General features: G+C 42.5%; 1 protein-coding gene across 6 annotated transcripts in view; it reads right to left on the bottom strand.

The window, feature by feature from the left end:
• Positions 1 to 14,532, bottom strand: part of ap2b1 (adaptor related protein complex 2 subunit beta 1) — a 105,560-nt gene that overhangs the window by 23,253 nt on the left and 67,775 nt on the right. For all 6 annotated transcript variants that reach the window (XM_041893920.1, XM_041893923.2, XM_041893921.1 and 3 more), the window contains one exon: positions 10,012 to 10,141. In XM_041893920.1, coding sequence (XP_041749854.1) covers positions 10,012 to 10,141 — 130 coding nt within the window. The remainder of the gene's footprint in view (positions 1 to 10,011; positions 10,142 to 14,532) is intronic.

Genomic DNA, 14,532 nt, shown 5'->3' with positions numbered 1-14,532 from the left:
GAGACCAGATTTACAGAAAGATATTCCAGTGAAGCGTCTTAGTTCTGTAGAAACTTTAGTGGTCAAATAGTTGTTGATAATTGGTGACTTAATTAATTAGCCTACTATTTCAAATTAATAACGTTTGTGACGTCACGAGAGGCTACACAGCTTTCAGCGGGATTGCTCAAGTAGTGCAAGGAGACAAGGTTCAAACAAAACAAGGATTTTATTATAGGTCTTGGGAAATTAACGAAAATATAACAAAATTCTGTTCTCTTGTGGCTCTTTAAGGGTTAACAGTTCAGGGATGTCTCTTCCACATCCAAAATCATAATTCTCACTCGCTCAGATAACTTTTCCCCAGCCTTACTGTAGTCCACGTTGCAGCTAGTGGCCAACCCAGCAAAAAGTCCTTCCAAATGTCTCTCACGTATTTCCACAGGTGCATATATCCAAAGGTGAGTATTTCCCAAAGGTAAGTATCTCCAAATCCTTATATTCCTCATGGAAGTGGACGTGCGGGAAATCGGAGGGCCTGTTGTCTGGACCTATGGCAGTCTCTATGGGGGTGCCACAGGGTTCAATTCTTGGGCCAACTCTTTTCTCTGTGTATATCAATGACGTCGCTCTTGCTGCTGGTGACTCTCAGATCCACCTCTACGCAGACGACACCATTTTGTATACATCTGGCCCTTCATTGGACACTGTGTTAACAAACCTCCAAACGAGCTTCAATTCCATACAACACTCCTTCAGTAGCCTCCAACTGCTCTTAAACACTAGTAAAACAAAATGCATGCTCTTCAACCGAACGCTGCTTGCACCCGCCCACCCGACTAGAATCACTACTCTAGACGGGTCTGACCTAGAGTACGTGGACAACTACAAATATCTAGGTGTCTGGTTAGACTGTAAACTCTCCTTCCAGACTCACATTAAGAATCTCCAATCCAAAGTTAAATCTAGAATCGGTTTCCTATTTCGCAACAAAGCCTCCTTCACTCATGCTGCCAAACATGCCCTTGTAAAACTGACTATCCTACCGATCCTTGACTTCGGCGATGTCATTTACAAAATAGCCTCCAACACTCTACTCAGCAAATTGGATGTTGTCTATCACAGTGCCATCCGTTTTGTCTCCAAAGCCCCATATAATACCCACCACTGTGACCTGTACGCTCTTGTTGGCTGGTCCTCACTACATATTCGTCGCCAAACCCACTGGCTCCAGGCCATCTATAAATCACTGCTAGGCAAATCCCCGCCTTATCTTAGCTCATTGGTCACCATAGCAACACCCACCCGTAGTCTGCGCTCCAGCGGGTATATCTCACTGGTCATCCCCAAAGCCAACACCTCCTTTGGCCGCAATTCCTTCCAGTTCTCTGCTGCCAATGACTGGAACAAACTGCAAAAATCTCTGAAGCTGGAGACGCTTATCTCCCTCACTAACTTTAGGCATCAGTTGTCAGAGCACCTTACCGATCACTGCACCTGTACACAGCCCATCTGAAATTAGCCCGCCCAACTACCTCATCCCTATATTGTTATTTATTTTGCTCATCTGTACCCCAGTATCTCTATTTGCACATCATCTCTTGCACATCATTCCAGTGTTAATACTAAATTGTAATTATTTTGCACTATAGCCTATTTTATTGCCTTACCTCCATAACTTGCTAAATTTGCACACTGTATATTAATTGTATTTCTGTTGTATTTTTTTGATTTTTGTTTTGTTTTACCCCATATGTAACTCTGTGTTGTTGTTTTTATCGCACTGCTATGCTTTATCTTGGCCAGGTCGCAGTTGTAAATGAGAACTTGTTCTCAACTGGTTTACCTGGTTAAATAAAGGTGAAATAAAATAAAAATAAAAAAAGTGCAGCACTCTTGTCTTCCAGAGAGCCCAGGTTGGAGACTGTGTCTCTTCACCCCCCCACACACTCCCTCAGTGTGTCTCTTCCCTTCCCAAACCTTCAGCTCATCAGCTCCTCATTTGTTTCAGCTGCGTGGGAAGATTGGCCATAGAGGGGTGGAGTTCCCGACCATACCAGCAGATGGAGCCATAGCTGTCTGGGTTTGCAGCCACCTCAGGGGGATGTAACGTCCCTCCAGGACACAGCCTCTCGTGACATCACACGTTGTTGAGGGCACCAGAAATCGTTTTTATTCAAAGAGAACAATTAACTTGAAACTCTGATTAGTAGTTTAGCCTCCGTTCTTCAAGTCACATATCAACAATCTTAAAGGATACGTAAGGTATTTAATTGTATTAGAGCCAGCATTTGTCAAAGCAAGAGAAAACCACACTTCTTTATAAAGATAGGATTTATTGTTACGCTAAAAAACACAATGAAAAGAAACAAAGATTATGATTGCTCGATTAAGATTATCATTTTGCAATGCCGAATAGTCGAGGAAATAGAGAACGCTGTAATATATTTATTAAACCAATGGTTGAGTTCTCTCCCCCTCTCTCTTCGGTACAGTCTATTGGTGCAGCCAGCTTTGTGTCGCAGCACACGGTATGAAGGTGACCAAGCAAAGTGTAACAGGTCTGTCCAAAACTGTCAACTCTTTGCCATGCCTACTCTCCTCTCTCCCTCCTGCAAGACAAGTCTCTTTCTTCTCCGAGTTGATTCAATTCTCCATTCGTCTGTAGTTGGGGAGCCGTAGCACGGCCCCGCCCGAACAGATCCTCCTCTGTTTTTAGTCTGTCTTATTTTTTGACCGGTCTTTTCCAATTTGTCCGTCTGTCTTTTGGCTGTTTTCAACTGCCTTTCCAACTGCCAGGGAGCAGTTTTTATTAGGGTGGGTGTGACTTTTTTTTTTACAATGGCGTCAGAGATCATGGGTGATGGAGAGTTTCCATCCCTCTGAGTAAGAGTGACTAGCAAATAAGATATTATTTCTAAAAGGCTATCACACCCTTATTATACATATGCAATTGTTGCCAAAGTGTTTGTCTTATATTCTAGAACACAATGATACCAGATATGTAATATGTAAGTAAAGTAAGTAGCCTTGCACGAGCCATTAGTGTGAGGCAGCTTGATGTACAAGTACACCCCCTGGACAGGACGCTAGTTTATTGCAGGGCCTTACCCCCAATCTATCTCCTTAATGCTGGGTGCCAAGCAGACTCATCAGGTTCCATTTTTACTGTCTTTGGTATGATTTGGCCAGGGATGGAACTCTCAACCTTCCAATCTCAGGGCGGACACTAACCACAAGGCCACTGAGTTGGTGTCATATGCACTAACATGTATTGTGACAATATTGCAATTACAGAATGGAAATACAAAAGTACACACATTTATTAACAATACATTCACGTAATATGTCATAACTTCAAATGTATTTAAGAATAGGGATAAAGTCAATACTTTATCGTTTGTATGTGTGTTTACGAAAGTTCTTGTGAGAGGGAGTTGGGTGTTTTCCCACCCAACATCATGGGATGTTGAACTGAGGAACCCATTGAGGGGTCAGAGTTCAAACGTTTCCTTCAAGCTAGTGTGACTGTTTCCTTTTGTTTATAGATCGTTCATAGTGAACACTCGGTCAGCTATCTCGTAAGAGCAGAAACATCAGTCCCTTCCCTGCTGATTCCTGAAAGGTTTACTCATGATATATGAAGGTTGGTTGACCTGTTGGGCAAAGGCGGTCTGTGGGGGTGAACATGGTGAGAGAGAGATCAGCCTGTCTTATGACAGTCACACTATGGGAATGTGTTCCTGTGACCCCTAGAGTTACAACACTTCCATACAATTGTGAGCTTAAATAACAATCTTGCAAGATACATTAATGTGAAGTATAGAATATGACTCCAGTATATGTATGTTTGTGAGTACAGTTTATTAACAGTTTGTGCGGGGGCACTGAAGGCTGGAGTCCATTTTCCAGCTGGTTGCAGTCCTGTGGTGGTGGAGCGCATTAAATCCAACACTTTGGCCTCAAATCACTCTAGCACGCTTTACTGCCCTCGGCATGGCGGCCATGTGTGGGCTGAAGGCTGAATCCTCCAGCTCATCTCTCTGTTAACTATACTAAACAATCATGGCCATTAATATGGAGTTGGTCCAACCATTGCTGCTATAACAGCCTCCACTCTTCTGGGAAGGCTTTCCACTAGATGTTGAAACATTGCTGCAGGGACTTGCTTCCATTCAGCCACAAGAGCATTAGTGAGGACGGGCACTGATGTTGGGTGATTAGACCTGGCTTGCAGTAGCGTTCCAATTCATCCCAAAGGTGTTTGATGGGTTTCAGGTCAGGGCTCTGTGCAGGCCAGTCAAGTTTTTCCACATCAATCTCGACAAACCATTTCTTTATGGACCTTGCTTTGTGCACGGGTGCATTGTCATGCTGAAACAGGAAAGGGCCTTCCCCAAACTGTTGCCATAAAGTTGGAAGCACAGAATTGTCTAGAATGCCATTGTATGATGTAGCGTTAAGATTTCACTTCACTGGAACTAAGGGGCCTAGCCCGAACCATGAAAAACAGCCCCAGACCATTATTCCTCCTCCACCAAACTTTACAGTTGGCACTATGCATTCGGGCAGGTAGCGTTCTCCTGGCATCCGCCAAACCCAGATTCGTCCGTCAGACTGCCAGATGGTGAAGCGTGATTCATCACTCCAGAGAATGCGTTTCCATTGCTCCAGAGTCCAATGGTGGCGAACTTTACACCATTCCAGCCGACACTTGGCATTGCGCATGGTGAGCTTAGGCTTGTGTGCGGCTGCTCGGCCATGGAAACCCATTTCACGAAGCTCCCGACAAACAGTTATTGTGGTGACGTTGCTTCCAAAGGCAGTTTGGAACTCGGTAGTGAGTGTTGCAACCGAGGACAGACGATTTTTACGTGCTACACGCTTCAGCACTCGGCGGTCCCGTTCTGTGAGCTTGTGTGGCCTACCACTTCGCCGCTGAGCAGTTGTTGCTCCTAGACGTTTCCACTTCACAATAACAGTACTTACAGTTGACCGGGGCAGCTGTAGCAGGGAAAAAAGTTGACAAACAGACTTTTTGGAATTGTGGCATTCTATGACGGTACCACGTTGAAAGTCACTGAGCTCATTCTACTGCCAATTGTCTATGGAGATTGCATGGCTGTGTGCACGATTTTATACATCTGTCAGCAACGGGTGTGGCTGAAATAGCCGAATCCACTAATTTGTCCACATACCTTTGTACATAATAATAATAATAATAATAATATGCCATTTAGCAGACGCTTTTATCCAAAGCGACTTACAGTCATGCGTGCATAATTTTTTTTGTGTATGGGTGGTCCCGGGGTTCGAACCCACTACCTTGGCGTTACAAGCGCCGTGCTCTACCAGCTGAGCTACAGAGGACCACATATAGTGTAGCTTAAGTGGAAAATAGACGGGATGCAATTATTCCAAAACTGCAGCTCGTTGTAATAGCTTGTGTATCCCATCAGTTAGATAAGTTTTTAAAGGCATTTATTTCTGTAGGCCTAACGGGAGCTTGTGCGTGCACTCAGCACTCGTGTGTGGACGGAGCAGTTGGAACGCAATTGAGTGAAGGAAACACTGAGGGGAAAGGGAATTTAGGGAGAAGAACGGTGTGATGCTTGGCTTGGTTTCTTTTTTGTTGTGCCCCGCAAATGCACATGTACAAATGTAACACTAGAATCAAAGGAAATTAACGTTGTCTTCAAGACAAAATTTCACTTGCCCATTCGGGCAGCCACATAGCACATTCCACCAAATAGTTTTACTGTATTTGAAAATAAATTGGTCTCTGGTTAAAGATCGAACTTTGACGTTTGCTCGAGTACTCAAGTCCTCGATTACTCATGCCCATCACTAAACCTGACTAGCTTTGATTACTGTGTCAACAGGAACATTTAAAAAGCGAGAGGAAGCCCAAAGATCATGGACTGCCTAGCTACAGTGGGGGAAAAAAGTATTTAGTCAGCCACCAATTGTGCAAGTTCTCCCAATTAAAAAGATGAGAGAGGCCTGTAATTTTCATCATAGGTACACGTCAACTATGACAGACAAAAAGAGAAAAAAAATTCCAGAAAATCACATTGTAGGATTTTTAATGAATTTATTTGCAAATTATGGTGGAAAATAAGTATTTGGTCAATAACAAAAGTTTCTCAATACTTTGTTATATACCCTTTGTTGGCAATGACACAGGTCAAACGTTTTATGTAAGTCTTCACAATGTTTTCACACACTGTTGCTGGTATTTTGGCCCATTCCTCCATGCAGATCTCCTCTAGAGCAGTGATGTTTTGGGGCTATCGCTGGGCAACACGGACTTTCAACTCCCTCCAAAGATTTTCTATGGGGTTGAGATCTGGAGACTGGCTAGGCCACTACAGGACCTTGAAATGCTTCTTACGAAGCCACTCCTTCGTTGCCCGGGTGGTGTGTTTGGGATCATTGTCATGCTGAAAGACCCAGCCACGTTTCATCTTCAATGCCCTTGCTGATGGAAGGAGGTTTTCACTCAAAATCTCACGATACATGGCCCCATTCATTCTTTCCTTTACACGGATCAGTCGTCCTGGTACCTTTGCAGAAAAAATAGCCCCAAAGCATGATGTTTCCACCCCCATGCTTCACAGTAGGTATGGTGTTCTTTGGATGCAACTCAGCATTCTTTGTCCTCCAAACACGACGAGTTGAGTTTTTACCAAAAAGTTCTATTTTGGTTTCATCTGACCATATGACATTCTCCCAATCCTCTTCTGGATCATCCAAATGCACTCTAGCAAACTTCAGACGGGCCTGGACATGTACTGGCTTAAGCAGGGGGACACGTCTGGCACTGCAGGATTTGTGTCCCTGGCGACGTAGTGTGTTACTGATGGTAGGCTTTGTTACTTTAGTCCCAGCTCTCTGCAGGTCATTCACTAGGTCCCCCCGTGTGGTTCTGGGATTTTTGCTCACCGTTCTTGTGATCATTTTGACCCCACGGGGTGAGATCTTGCGTGGAGCCCCAGATCGAGGGAGATTATCAGTGGTCTTGTATGTCTTCCATTTCCTAATAATTGCTCCCACAGTTGATTTCTTCAAACCAAGCTGCTTACCTATTGCAGATTCAGTCTTCCCAGCCTGGTGCAGGTCTACAATTTTGTTTCTGGTGTCCTTTGACAGCTCTTTGGTCTTGGCCATAGTGGAGTTTGGAGTGTGACTGTTTGAGGTTGTGCACAGGTGTCTTTTATACTGATAACAAGTTCAAACAGGTGCCATTAATACAGATAACGAGTGGAGGACAGAGGAGCCTCTTAAAGAAGAAGTTACAGGTCTGTGAGAGCCAGAAATCTTGCTTGTTTGTAGGTGACCAAATACTTATTTTCCATCATCATTTGCAAATAAATTCATTAAAAATCCTACAATGTGATTTTCTGGATTTTTTTTCCTCAATTTGTCTGTCATAATTGACGTGTACCTAAGATGAAAATTACAGGCCTCTCTCATCTTTTTAAGTGGGAGAACTTGCACAATTGGTGGCTGACTAAATACTTTTTTCCCCCACTGTATATGCCTTATACTAAACACCATGTGGTATCTTCTGTAATGAAACGTTTTTGAAAAAGGCCTTGCAGCAAAAACTTCCAACAATAAAAAGTATTTTGGATCATCTTTTGCCTAAGCTTTCTTATTTCTCTCTTTTATCATGAGAAGCCAAGCATTCAGGTGAGACTGACTAATTATGATATCTTTTGACCAGGTAGGTTGCTCATGCCTAGAATGCTTTACGTAACCAGAAGGTACAGTATATTAGTAGGCTATATGTAAAGAACAGATTACATTAAGAATAGTCTGATGGGTAAGAATGTTATCAAGTGCTTGTCAAATTGTGAATGAGAGACTGATAAAGTGTGTGCAGCCTGCGCAACAAACAGAGCAGAGCCTTTCATGAGACTTCGCATCATGCAGCCTTAGAATGTATTTGAAATCAAAACATATAGCTTAAGGTTTGTATCACAACTAAAGTCTAAACTAAGCATATAGGACCAGTTTCAAATTATCACTTTGTTAACCACTCAACACAGAGTAGCCGCATGTGCGCACTCCTTTGGAAATCGTTTGGGGGAAATGTCCTTTCTATTTTATTCAGCTATGTTCAATTGTATTCTTCATACTATAAAATAATGCCACAGGAATTATAATCAAATCTTGTCTGCTAAATTAACTAGTGTAGCCAACAGCCATATAGCATAGCCAGATCAGGGCCTAACATAAGGACGACTCAGAATATGCTATTCTGTTCTTCTGAAATAGGCTACATTTTCTTCATATCATAACGCTTCTTTAGACCTGCCTAAAATAAATAATTGATTTATTGTGATGGTGTAGGCTACATTAAATGGATTTATTAGACTTTAAATAATGTAGATATTCCAAAGGTCTGCATCAGTGGCTTGTAGGCTATGCGTGGAAGACCGGAGATGCTAAATGTGTGTTAATTAACGGTAAATTACCGTGAGACCGACTGTTATTTGCATGACAGTTACCAGCTGACAAAATGTTATGGCCGTCACAGCCCTATGTATGCATTGCATTGAGAAAGTATTCAGACCCCTTGACTTTTTCCACATTTTGTTACATTAGAGCCTTATTCTAAAATTGATTTATTTATTTTTTTAATCCTCAATCTACACACAATACCTCATAATGACAAAGCAAAAACATGTTTTTAGAAATGTTTGCCAAAAAAATTACTGTAATATCATATTTACATAAGTATTCAGACCCTTTACTCAGTACTTTGTTGAAGCACCTTTGGCAGCGATTACAGCCTTGCGTCTTCTTGGGTATGACGTTACAAGCTTGGCACATCTGTATTTGGGGAGTTTCTCCCATTCTTCTCTGCAGATCCTCTCAAGCTCTGTCAGGTTGGATGGGGAGCGTCGCTGCACGGCTATTTTCAGGTCTCTCCAGAGATGTTCGATCAGGTTCAAGTCCGGGCTCTGGCTGGGCCACTCAAGGACATTCAGAGAGACTTGTCCCGAAGCCACTCCTGCGTTGTCTTGGCTGTGTGCTTAGGGTCGTTGTCTTGTTGGAAGGTGAACCTTCGCCCCAGTCTGAGGTCCTGAGCGCTCTGGAGCAGGTTTTCATCAAGGATCTCTCTCTGTACTTTGCTCCGTTAATCTTTCCCTCGATCCTGACTAGTCTCCCAGTCCCTGCATCTGAAAAACATCCCCACAGCATGATGCTGCCACCACCATGCTTCACTGAAGGGTTGGTGCCAGGTTTCCTGCAGACGTGACGCTTGGCATTCAGGCCAAAGAGTTAAATCTTGGTTTCATCAGACCAGAGAATCTTGTTTCTCATGGTCTGAGAGTCCTTAAGGTGCCTTTTGGCAAACTCCAACTCCGGGCTGTCATGTGCCTTTGGCCACTCTACCATAAAGGCCTGATTGGTAGAGTGCTGCAGAGATGGTTGTCCTTCTGGAAGGTTCTCCCATCTCCACAGAGGAACTCTGGAGCTCTGTCAGAGTGACCATCGGGTTCTTGGTCAACTCCGTGACCTTTCTCCCCCAATTGCTCAGTTTGGCGGGCGTCCAGCTCTAGGAAGAGTCTTGATGGTTCCAAACTTCTTCCATTTAAGAATGGAGGAGGCCACTGTGTTCTTGGGGACCTTCAATGCTGCAGAATTTTTTTGGTACCCTTCCCCAGATCTGTGCCTCGACACAATACTGTCTCGGAGCTCTAAGGACAATTCCTTCGACCTCATGGCTTGGTTTTGGCTCTGACATGCACTGTCAACTGTGGGACCTTATATAGACAGATGTGTGCCTTTCCAAATCATGTGCAATCAATTGAATTTACCACAGTTGGACTCCAATCAAGTTGTAAAAACATCTCAAGGATGATCAAAAACCTGTTTTCACTTTGTTGTTATGGGGTATTGTGTGTAGATTGGGGCTTTTTTTATTGAATCCATTTTAGTATAAGGCTGTAACGTAACAAAATGTGGAAAAAGGGAAGCGGTCTGAATACTTCCCGAATGCACTGTATAGGAGTTTACCTGTAGGTTGTTCAGTGGGTCCATCTTCATGACTGGCCCAATGGTGTTGAGAGGCAGGGAAACGTCAATACTCTGGCTGGGCATCAGTGGAGTGTGGATGGGCAGAGGTGTGGTGGGGATCACTCCGAAACTAGACAGAAAGACAACACCATAATTTAAAACATTTTTTTAACCTTTATTTAAAGCTGCAATATGTTACTTTTTGGGCTACATGACCAAATTCACATAGAAATGGTGTGATATAGATCTATCATTCTAATTGAAAGCAAGTCTAAGAAGTGGTAGATCTATTCTGTGTGCGCTATTTCTATGCTTCCCATTCTTAAGTTTTGTTGTGGAGTCTTTTACTTTCGGTTTTGTACACCAGCTTCAAACAGCTGAAAATAAAATATTTTTGATTATAGAAAATATATTATACAGCGGTTTAGATGGTACAATGATTCTCTACACTACACTTGCTTGTTTTGTCACAAACTGAAATTAGGCGAACTATTATAATCTTATCAACCAGGAAACGCCGGAATGATTTCTGCATAGTGAATCTTTTTAAGTCAATTAAGGACAAATTCTATAAAAAATATGCGCAATGTGATATCGACACTGGAAGGCTGCTCTCTGATCCGCAGTGCTATCTGTGCCACTAGAGATCCTGGTTCGAATCCAGGCTCTGTCGTAGCCGGCCGCGACCGGGAGACCCATGGGGCGGCGCACAATTGGCACAGCGTCGTCCAGGGTAGGGGAGGGAATGGCCGGCAGGGATGTAGCTCAGGTGGTAGAGCATGGCGTTTGCAACGCCAGGGTTGTGGATTCGATTACCACGGGGGGGCAGTATGATTTTTAAAAATTTTTTTATGTATGCACTCAATAACTGTAAGTCGCTCTGGATAAGAGCGTCTGCTAAATGACTAAAATGTAAAATGTAATTGACCATCTCCTGTCATTGAGCAAGGCACTTAACCCCCCCACAAAGTAGAACACCTGTTAGGCAACTGTATAAAACACGTGGTCAGCCCTCAGTCTGGAGAGCTACTGGGTGTGCAGGCTTTTGATCAAGCCCTGCTCAAACACATCAGAGCCAGTTTATCAAGGTCCGGTTGAGCAGTTCATTTCTAAACTGTGGTTTGTCAGAGAGGGACTGGAATAAAAACCTGCACAACCATTAGCTCTCCTGGAGGATTGACCACCCTTGATGTAAAACATTGCAACATTACAACCAAATACATTCTATGCCTTTTGAAATAATTTGCTCATTCAATATATCAAAGATCAAATGGCTATGGTAGGCTACAAATCTTTTTATTCACCTAAAGAAAGCCCACACATTTTCAGGAAATGTACCCTTCTAGTTTAGTCATATTTATCATAGCTACATTAGAAGTGTTTACTTTGCAGGCTGACTATCTATTGAGTTGCAATGTCCCATACATTGGATGCTCATATCAACTGGAAGTATCTACAAAACAAGTTTTGAAGCCACATAATCCAAAAGAAAGGCTGCATCTAATCTTTATTCCTAGAAATAATGTTCACGATTCACAAATTATTATTTTGATTCACATGATCTGATTCACTGCGATTGAACCGAATCACAACTAATACAATGGCAAAGTGAATCGTTCATTTTGCCAAAAATAATCATTTGAATTAATCACATGAATCGATCAAAAAAGTAAATAAACTTTGTATGACCTTAACCGCGAGTGTCGGTTGAAAGTTCTTTGGGATATGACGAATACATTAATGTATGTCAATAATAACTAAACAGTTAACTAGAGGATACAATATACAGTGCCTTTGGAAAGTACTCAGACCCTTTCACTTTTTCCACATTTTGTTACAGCCTTATTCTAAAATGGATTAAAGAAAAAAACATATTCAGCAAACTACACACAATACCCATAAGGGCAAAGTAAAATTTTACAAATGTATAAAGAAATAAAAAACAGAAATACCCTATTCACATAAGTATTCAGACCCTTTGCTATGAGACTCAAAATTGAGCTCAGGTGCATCCTGTTACCATTGATCATCCTTGAGATGTTTTTACAACTTGATTGGAGTCCAGCTGTGGTAAATTAAATTGATTGGACATGATTTGGAAAGGCACACACCTGTCTATAGAAGGTCCCACAGTTGACCGTGCATGTCAGAGCAAATACCAAGCTATAAGGTCAAAGGAATTGTCAGTAGAGCTCAGAGACAAGATTGTGTTGAGGCACAGATCTGGGGAAGGGTACCAAAAAATGTCTGCAGCATTGAAGGTCCCCAAGAACACAGTGGCCTCCATCATTCTTAAAAATGGAAGAAGTTTGGAACAACCAAGACTCTTCCTAGAGCTGTCCACCCGGCCAAACAGAGCAATTGGGGGAGAAGGGCCTAGGTCACGGAAGTGACCAAGAACCCGATGGTCACTCTGACAGAGCTCTAGAATTCCTCTGTGGAGATGGGAGAACCTTCCAGAAGGACAACCATCTCTGCAGCACTCCACCAATCAGGCCTTTATAGTAGAGTGGCCAGACGGAAGCCACTCCTCAGTAAAAGGCACGACAGCCCGCTTGGAGTTTGCCAAAAGGCACTTAAAGACTCTCAGACCATGAGAAACAAGATTCTCTGGTCTGATGAAACCGAGATTGAACTCTTTGGCCTGAATGCCAAGCGTCACGTCTGGAGGAAACCTGGCACCATCCCTACGGTGAAGCATGGTGGTGGCAGCATCATGCTGTGGGGATGCTTTTCAGCGGCAGGGACTGGGAGACCAGTCAGGATCGAGGGAAAGATGAACAAAGCAAAGTACAGAGAGATCCTTGATGGAAACCTGCTCCAGAGTGCTCAGGACCTCAGACTGGGGCGAAGGTTCACCTTCCAACAGGACAACGACCCTAAACACACAGCCAAGACAATGCAGGAGTGGCTTCGGGACAAGTCTCTGAATGTCCTTGAGTGTCCCAGCCAGAGCCCGGACTTGAACCCGATCGAACATCTCTGGAGAGACCTGAAAATAGCTGTGCAGCGACACTCCCCATCCAACCTGACAGCTTGAGAGGATCTGTAGAGAAGAATGGGAGAAACTCCCCAAATGCAGGTGTGCCGAGCTTGTAGCGTCATACCCAAGAAGACGCGACGCTGTAATCCCTGCCAAAGGTGCTTCAACAAAGTACTGAGTAAAGGGTCTGAATATTACGTAAATGTGATATTTCAGTATATTTTTTGAAAATAATTCTAAAAACCTGTTTTTGCTCTGTCATTATGGGGTATTGTGTGATGAGGGAAAAAAACAATTTAATCAATTTTAGAATAAGGCTGTAACCTAACAAAATGTGGGTCTGAATACTTTCCGAAGACACTGTATGTTTTGAATTGGTTACCGAATTAATCTGTTCTCTATCATATTTTATAGGCCTACCTGCTGATGCAATGTCCGACTGTCTCTCTCTTCTTGAGCAACGGCCCACTCGTCTTGCACTATGCAGGTGATATAACTTGCTACATTTGCACACACTGTATATATATTTTCTGTTGTATTTTTTTTGACTTTATGTAAAAAAAAATTACCCCATATGTAACTCTGTGTTGTTGTTTTTATCGCACTGCTTTGCTTTATCTTGGCCAGGTTCCAGTTGTAAATGAGAACTTGTTCTCAACTGGCTTACCTGGTTAAATAAAGGTTAAAGAAAAAATAAAAAAAAGAAAAAATATGCACAAACACAGATGTGCTAGTGACATTCCGATCCTGGCTGATACGTTGATTTTTATTTAATTGATAAAATATTTAACTGTGCCTAAATAAATGACATTAACAGAAATTATTAAATGAATGTCCATTACTTTTCCTAAACTTTTAGGATTTTCCAAAACTTTTTCAGGCCTGGAAAACACCATTTAAAAATTACATGAGTCATAGCCCTTTCCACAACTATACCCCTGAGTCCAAATGTGCACTTCACATTTCCTTCCATATTTAAAAACTCATGTAATTTACAGTATCAACGTTTATGATCACTACGTTTGATCCACGGTTACAAGGATGGCATGCTGGGTTGTCCTGAACAGAATGAGCCTATGTATTTCATATTGTGAAGAACATTTGCTGTGGAACACGCACTTGAATGCACTCATGACTCCATTCTAGGCGTATCAAAATTACAATCCGTTTGTCTGAAGTGCCTTTTGAAAGCCTAACTTAGCTAGCCATATTGGCAATAGAACAAACGTTCAAATGATGCCCACCTGACCCAGAACGTGATTTATAATGGAATATTTTTTTAACAACAGTAATTGTGTGATGGTGGGGACGCAGGGCTGTGTTCCAAACAAAAAAATACAAATGTGCTTGCTTCAGTTTCTCAATGGCAAAGCTAGGAGAGCTAAAATAAATACAAATAAAAAACGTATTGTTGAAGGCTCTTTCCTTGAGTCATAAAAGTGCATTGAAATTACTTAAGAACTGTGCCCAGTTTGGAGAGGTGTTTGGCCACTTGAGACACCAGTTAGACCTCTCACTCAAACCCTTGTAATAGTTTT

The sequence above is a fragment of the Coregonus clupeaformis genome, chromosome 13, assembly GCF_020615455.1.
Source record: "Coregonus clupeaformis isolate EN_2021a chromosome 13, ASM2061545v1, whole genome shotgun sequence".
Taxonomy (NCBI): Eukaryota; Metazoa; Chordata; class Actinopteri; order Salmoniformes; family Salmonidae; genus Coregonus; species Coregonus clupeaformis.
The sequence above is the reverse complement of the archived record's forward strand: the minus strand, read 5'-3'. Positions and strand labels throughout refer to the sequence as shown.